Source organism: Euphorbia lathyris, chromosome 2 (genome assembly GCF_963576675.1).
Source record: "Euphorbia lathyris chromosome 2, ddEupLath1.1, whole genome shotgun sequence".
Classification (NCBI taxonomy): domain Eukaryota; kingdom Viridiplantae; phylum Streptophyta; class Magnoliopsida; order Malpighiales; family Euphorbiaceae; genus Euphorbia; species Euphorbia lathyris.
Window position 1 is genome coordinate 4,451,704 of NC_088911.1, and position 8,015 is coordinate 4,459,718.

The following is an 8,015-nucleotide window of genomic DNA, read 5'->3' on the forward strand; positions in this document are numbered from 1 at the left end:
ACAGTTGACTTTTATAGTAAGTAAGAAGGAAAGAATAAGCTCTTTAATGAGCGCAATACAATGAGGAATGTATATTGCGTTCAGGAAGGATGAATCGCTCCCAAAAAAGTAATCTAATGATTCTTTTCCGATTGGTCAGACAAATTTAAATAATGAGCTGGTACTTATTAGATTCATTTACAACATGATCGAAAAAGATGAAAAACATTTCCTCATCCGTGAAACAAGCGAAACTTAATTCGATTCGATTTAAATAAAGGTTATTTATATTTATGAGGGATAAGATATCAAAATAGGTCTATAATTTTCACAGAAGTATCAATTTAGGCCTACATATAAAATAGTACCAATAACAGAACGAGAGACACGTTATTACAATTACTCCGTTAAATTCTGTTAATTGTACATGGAGGAAGAAATCGGAACTTAACGGAGTAATAGAAATGGACTGTCCAATCCGTTCTCGATGCCTAAATTGATATCATTTTTTAAACATTAAACTTATATTAGTACAATTTTATACGTGAAGCCTACATTGATACTTCCTGAGGCCTATTTTTGGTACTTTATCCCTATTTATAAATATGGATAAGGTACCAATATAGGTTTATGGTTTTTGGGAAAGTATTAATTTAAGCTTCACGTATAAAATAGAACTAATATAAGTTTAACGTTTAAAAATGTATCAATTTAGGCTTCGATAACGGATTGGACACGTTATTCATCATATTACTCCGTTAAGTTCTGATTTCTCCCTCCACATACAATTGACATAACTTAACAGAGTAATATCAATGACGTGTCTCGTTCCGTTATCGAGACCTAAATTGATAGTCTTTTTTAAACGTTAAACCCACATTGGTGCTATTTTATACGTGGAAAGTGATATTTTACAAAAAAAAAAAAAAAAAAAAAAAAAAAAAAAAAAAAAAAATCATAGGTCTATTTTTGATACTTATCCCTTTATAGATTTTTAAAAATTCCGAGAAGCGAAACGACGTCGAAGCATGCACTTTGAGCAAGCATCATCTAGCATCTGGTAGCAAAGCAAATCAGTGAGACAGAAGTTTACTTCAACCGAGAGCCGTATCCCCAAATTGCTACACTACACATCAGTATGGATGCAGACGACGAAATTTATGCGAATGGAGACGACGATTCCAGCCGGAGCAGGCCGATTATTAGCAGCGAACAACTCGATATCGAAGCGTACGGAGGGCTTTACTCGGGGAGGACGAAAATCACCCGGCTTCTTTTCATCGCCGACCACTGTGACAATCCCACTATGCAATTGGAGGCACTACGGATGGCCTACGATGAGATCAAGAAGGGTGAGAACACGCAGCTGTTCCGTGAAGTTGTGCTAAAAATTGATGGGAGACTTGGGCCTAATTACGCGGTGGATAACGCGTGGTGCGAGACCGTGGATCGCAGAGCGGACCAGAGGAAGGAGAGGCTTGAGAACGAACTAAATGCCTACAGAGTAAAATTCTTAAATAATGTCTAATTGTGGCGGTGTTTGATTGGAGTTAGGGTTTATTTGTTCGTGTCATTGATGTTTACTTGATTGCTTCACTTAGCTTCTCTTCTGTATGAGCTTGAGCACTGATTAACTTGCTAGATTATCTAGTGCCCGCCTTTGTATCTATCTATGGTTTGAATTCACTAGATTGTGGATCGCAGAGCGGACCAGAGGAAGGAGAGGCTTGAGAACGAACTAAATGCCTACAGAGTGAAATTCTTAAATAATGTCTAATTGTGGCGGTGTTTTGTTGGAGTTAGGGTTTTTTTGGGCGTGTCATTGATGTTTACTTGTTGCTTCAATTTTAGCTTCTCTGTATGAGCTTGAGCACTGACTAACTTGCTAGATTATCTAGTGCCTGCCTTTGTATCTATCTATGGTTTGTGTTCACTAGATTGTTGTTGATTTTTTGTCAGCCCTGTTTTATTCTGAGGTTGAATTTGCATTGTAGTCCGTACCTCGTTCTCTTTGCCAAATAAGCTGAATTTGCTCTACAGTGATTAGGCAAGGAGGGTTTAGGTTGATGATTATGATGATTGTGCTTATTTACTAGAGAAACTTTCTTTGTTTGGTTATCAGTTTCGTTTCTTTTGGAGCTTGTACAAGTTTATGGGCGTTGACAATATGCATTCTTATGAATTATTGTACTTACCCGAACACTGTTACAGAAGGAGATTGTGTATGCTATGTTGCACGGAAACGGAAACGAAGCTGAAACGGAAATGGATACCGGGAAAGTTTTTTCTAAGAAAAATTAGCTAGGAAACGGTAATGGAAACGGAAAAGAAACGGACACGAAATGCGGAAACGCTAACGAAAAAGAGTTTTTGTGCAACATAGTGTGTATGTCTATGCATGATCTACTTATGCAATTGTTCCTGCTTTTTGCAAGTTGTAGTATTTTACTAATTTGGATAGTAAATTCTTTTTTAGTTAGCCCTGCCTTTGCTGCTCCCTAATTTTGGGGCTTATTTGCTTATTATGCAGACGAATTTGATAAAAGAAAGCATAAGAATGGGATACAACGATTTTGGAGACTTTTATTATTCTCATGGTGCTCTTGGAGATGCTTTTAAAAGTTATGTTCGTACCCGTGATTATTGTACTACATCAAAGCACATCATTCATATGTGTATGAATGCAATTCTTGTCAGCATCGAGATGGGTCAATTTACACATGTCACAAGCTATGTTAGCAAAGCAGAGCAAACGCCTGAGGCCCTTGACCCTATAACAATTGCAAAAGTACGTTGTGCTGCTGGATTAGCTCATTTGGAGGCTAAAAAGTACAAGCTTGCTGCCCGAAAGGTTAGTGAGTTTAAGCAGATTTATTAATATCATAACCTCGAGCCAAGTTTAAGCAGATTTATGGTCTCTGTATATATAGTTAGGAATTGAATCACTAACCTCTTACAGTACAAGGCAAATGCTCAACTACCCCATTTGCAGAGGTGTGGATTCTAAATAATTTTCTTAATATCATGGGGAATATCTGATAATTGAATATTAGTTAAGACATTATTTTTAGGTTCTGCGACATAAAATACAATAAATTGACACTGAATCCTACGGCTATCATAATTTAGTGATTTTTTTTTTTTTGTCTAGTGATCTCGGCATATCTTGAGCCTATATTACTTGTATAGTTCTTATTGAATTTGGAAGGCAACCAAAGTGTTTATTCAAACTCAGACTGTGAGATTCAAGTCTTACTTTTTTACTAATCATTATTAGAGAGTATCAAATTTATATTATGATACCACTAATGCTGGAGCTTCTCTTCTGACATCTGATTATAAAAATTCTTGCAGTTCCTGGAAGTATCGCCTGAACTAGGTAATTCATATACTGAAGTAATTGCAGCTCAAGATGTTGCAACATATGGAGGGCTTTGTGCTCTTGCAAGTTTTGAGCGAACTGAACTGAAGGTATTCAGTTACTATTGGCATAATTCTTTATTTTATATATTTGCTCTTCAAATGTAGCTTCTGATCTAATATAATTCAATTGGCAGAGCAAAGTTATAGATAATCTCAACTTCCGCAATTTCTTGGAGTTAGTACCTGAAGTGAGAGAGTTGATTCATGATTTTTACTCAAGGTAAGTTGTTATGCTCTTTCCAGATATGCATTTTTATATTTGTTCTTCATGACATAGCTTTGCAAGACAGTCAAGAGCCTCATGTTATAGAAGGAAATTAGGAACTTGACAGAGAAGCTCGATTGCTTACTGAAGGTCCAAGTAGATTAATAGTTTGTGTTGATTGATGATGGCAAAAAAATAGGCCTATGGTTTTTGAGGAAGTACCAATTTAGGCTTCACGTACAAAATAGCACCAATATAGGCTTAACATTTGAAAAAGAGTATCAATTTAGGCTTGAGAACGGATTGGACACGTGATTCCTATTACTCCGTTAAGTTCTGATTTCTCCCTCCACATACAATTGACAAAACTTAACGGAGTAATATCAATGATGTGTCTCGTTCCGTTATCGAGGCCTAAATTGGTACCTTTTTTAAACGTTAAGTCTATATTGGTGATATTTTGTACGTGGAGCCTAAATTGATACTTTCCCCAAAACCATAGGCCTATTTTGGTACCTTATCCCGCAAAAAAAAAAAAAAAGAGTTTCTGCATCTTTCCTTGAGAAAGCTAACATGTATGCACTGGTTGTAAGTGAGTTCACACCTTCCACATATAACAAGCAAGTGACATGACGGGATCATGGAACTAAGTCTGGGTAAAAATTATCTTGGAAATAAGTTTGGGTTAAACCATCTGTTTGACATTCTCTTCTCCCTCCCTCTCTCTTTCTAAATTACGTTCTATGATTTTCGTTGATATTCATCTGTATGGTGACTACAGATTGCCTCTTTTTTCTGTTCAGTTTTATTTTGTATGTAATTGCTCATCTTTACCTGTAAGGTACTTGCCAACAGTATAATGAAGCAGATATCTGACATATATATTCCTCTTTTTATTTTCCGTTGCAGCCATTATGCTTCATGTTTGGATTACCTCGGAAATCTCAAAGCAAACCTAATGCTTGACATTCATTTGCATGATCATGTTGAGACATTGTATGATCAAATCCGTAGTAAAGCCCTCATTCAGTATACACACCCATTTGTGTCTGTTGATTTGCATATGATGGCAAATGCTTTCAAAACAAGCGTTGCAGGGCTGGAGAAAGAACTGGAAGCCTTGATTACCGATAATCAAATACAGGTTTTTGATTCACTTCTGATTTATCTCTTCTTTTCTTGAAACAAATTGGTTACATTACATTTGGTTAAAAAAAAAAAGGCTACAAAGCATTTCGTTCCTCGACTCTGTAGGACTGATAACAGTGTTACAGTCTCTATACTAATATTCAAATATAATTCCTTTACAGGCACGGATTGATTCACACAACAAAATTCTATATGCAAGACATGCTGATCAACGGAATTCCACATTTCAACGGGTTCTACAAACTGGCAATGAATTTGATAGGGATGTTCGGGCAATGCTATTGAGGGCTAATCTCATCAAACATGAACACAATCTTAGGACTTCAAGGAAACTTTAAATTTCTAATTCAGCTGGAACATCAAAGCATGGGTTCGCAGATGGTACGTGCGTCTGAAAGCTTTAAACTTTATTTATTTTTGGTTGGTGGGTATGATGAAACAGACCTAAGATTTCCGGTTTAGGTTTTTCCTAAGATGCCCGCCGTGTTAGATTGCAGATGCCACAATTACCGGTGTTTCGGTGGTAGTTTGTGTTGTATATACTTGAATTTATACTTTTGATTTCCGGTTTAGGTTTACTTAGAATTGCTTTCCCCTCTCAACCATTTTCGCTTTTTGCACTATATAATGAGAATTGAATATGCAAAATATAACTATGTGAAGTGAAGACCATGTATAGCTTGGCTAGCAATGTATGAATATGGATTTAATTGGGGTATAAAATAGCTTAGCAATGTATGAATATGGATTGCTAAATTAAGTTGAGTTTGTAATTGATTTTCTACGAATTAAAAATCTGCAACATCACTACATTTTGTGCCTTTTTCGACTTGAGCAATTGAAGCGCTTTGGGTAAATTGGCCGACCTTTGAGCTAGAGCCGTCCTAGACATGATCCAGTTTGTCAAATAGAGATTTGAAGTAAAATTAAAGTTTTGGACCATTTTTAGAAGTTCAACTAGTCAAAGCTAAGATGGCTCCTGTTTGTCAACAGTTGCGTTCACATGGACCCTGATAACCACGTAAATTTGGTCATTTACCGTTAGATCTAGGCAGATTAAATATAAGCTTTAGGATGTTTTGAATCTCCACCTTAGGATTTTAATCCGCCTAGATCTAACGGTGAATGACCAAATTTACGTGGTCAAGAGATTTGCAGTAGAATTAAAGTTTTCGACCATTTTTAGAGGTTTAACTAGTCAAAACCTCTAATAGTGATGTTTGGTGAAAAATAGTTTGAGATGACAAATTGGGTTCAAACTGTTAATTTTTAAAAAGCTAGTTTTAAGAGTGTCTTTAATTGAGGGTCCGTTTAGTTTAGCTCAGCTCTTAGTTAATAGTTGTTATTGTTAACTGTTTACGGTTGTAGTAAGCTGTTAGATGTTGTTGTTAGCTGCTTGTTATTAGTTGTTTAATTATTAGTGTTTGAATTATATTGAACCGTTGCTGTTCGGATTTAAAATGCGTAATATGGACATGTTTTAAATTAATCAACAAAGAAATTATAAAAGGGATAAGGTGAAAAAATGTTATAATGTTTACAAATATGAACAGTTTTACTCTTAACATCTAAAATGGTGTAGTTTTACGCATAATGTTGGCAGCTAAGAGCAATTTTACTAACATTAGCAAGTTTGGTCAATTTAGGGTATTATTATAAAATATAAATATTTTATTTTTTATTCCACACAAATTGCATATATAGGTTGGCGGTAATTTTCACTTGGTCAGTGACTGACCAAGTGAATTTGGTCAATCACCATTAGATTCAAGCTTATTAAAATCATGTGGTGGGGATTAAAATCATTGTAAGGCTTAAATTCATACCTCTTAGATCTAATGGCAACTGACCAAATTCTCTTGGTCAGTCACTGACCAGGTGAAAATCACCGGTTAAGTTGGTTCTGAAAAAGAGATTTTATATTTATTTTATGATTTAATAATAAATTTGAAAATTAATATTTATAAATTTAGTAAAATCTTTGAATTTTTTTTTTGTCTAACTTGTATAAAAGATAATATATATCGAAAATACATTCATCTTCCTCATTCCTCGTCTTCAACCTCAGATATATTGAAAACTCCTACATTTTCTTCTTTCTTTCCTTCTTTTTTTGCTTTTCATATGTGTGTAAGATGATGTATATAAGATGTATATGTCAATGATTAATGAAAATAGTTTAGGTTTATGTAATTCGAAACCATACATCACACTGAAACTTTGCATTTTCAATAAATTTCCGTAATACTGCACTTTTCTGTGATTCTCGACATTTGTCGCATTTCGACTTAATGCGATAATGGTGTAGTGTTTTTAATATTGTCGCGCCTATCGCATTTTATCATAATGCGACAGACTCCAGTAGTACGAGCTTGTCGCATTTTATCATGATGCGATAAAATGCGACAGACTGTCAAGTCTGTTGCATTATGATAAAATGCGACAGGCGCGACAACATTAAAAACACTACACCATTATCGCATTAGGTCGAAGTGCGACAGATGCGACTAATGTCGGGAATCGTAGAAAAGTGCAGTATTACGAGAATTTGTTGAAAATGCAGAGTTTCAATGGGATGTATGGTTTCGAATTGCATAAACCTAAACTATTTTTATTAATCATTGACATAAACATCTTATATACACATATGAAAAGAAAAAAAAAAAAGGGAAGAAAAAAGGAAAGATATGAGTTTTAGATATGTCTGAGGTTGAAGATGGGGAATGAGAAAGATGAAGGTATTTTTGTTCAAATGTAGTGAAAGTGCCTATATTTGTAAGATGTTGGACAACTAGACTTAATTATATTAACCCATTAAATTAAGGGGTAAAATGATCCTTCAATTAGCATATATAATGAGTTTAATTAAAATCAAAATTTAGATATTATATTAATACATTTAATAAATTAATTCAAATATAAACATTTTAATATCTAAAGTTGGAATAATTTTTTGAATATTAAATAATTTTTAGAATAAATTGATACACACACTTCAATTTGGAATAACCTAATTTCGATGGTTTGATTCATATGTTTGCTGTTACTAACAAGGTGTTTGTTAGGAGGGATATAGAAGGTGGGATATGGATAAAAAAAACACGAGATAAGTTATCTCGTATTTGTTTGCGAGATAGAAGAGTGAGACAGATGAGGGATAAGTTTCTAATCCCTCAAATCCTATACCTAAGAGGGGGTGGTATAAGAAGGTGGAATAAGCTCCTGCGATTTTAATAAGATGGAAAAGTCCATCTTATCC

At 34.6% G+C, this 8,015-nt stretch overlaps 1 protein-coding gene across 1 annotated transcript; it reads left to right on the forward strand.

The window, feature by feature from the left end:
• Positions 1 to 1,032: 1,032 nt before the first annotated feature.
• LOC136220860 (COP9 signalosome complex subunit 1) lies at positions 1,033 to 5,498 on the forward strand. Its single transcript, XM_066008687.1, has 6 exons — positions 1,033 to 1,483; positions 2,510 to 2,830; positions 3,334 to 3,450; positions 3,537 to 3,622; positions 4,517 to 4,751; positions 4,918 to 5,498. Exons 1-6 carry the CDS (start codon positions 1,118 to 1,120, stop codon positions 5,092 to 5,094), a joined length of 1,302 nt encoding a protein of 433 aa, XP_065864759.1. The 5' UTR covers positions 1,033 to 1,117; the 3' UTR covers positions 5,095 to 5,498.
• The last annotated feature ends 2,517 nt before the right edge of the window (positions 5,499 to 8,015 follow it).

What these genes read in the sequence shown, in the direction of transcription:
- LOC136220860 (XM_066008687.1), top strand. Translation starts at nt 1,118, where the DNA reads ATGGATGCAGACGACGAAATTTATGCGAATGGAGACGACGATTCCAGC. An exon ending in ACAAGCTTGCTGCCCGAAAG is followed by an intron (nt 2,831 to 3,333) that starts GTTAGTGAGTTT and finishes AAATTCTTGCAG; the next exon opens with TTCCTGGAAGTATCGCCTGA. An exon ending in TTACCGATAATCAAATACAG is followed by an intron (nt 4,752 to 4,917) that starts GTTTTTGATTCA and finishes ATTCCTTTACAG; the next exon opens with GCACGGATTGATTCACACAA.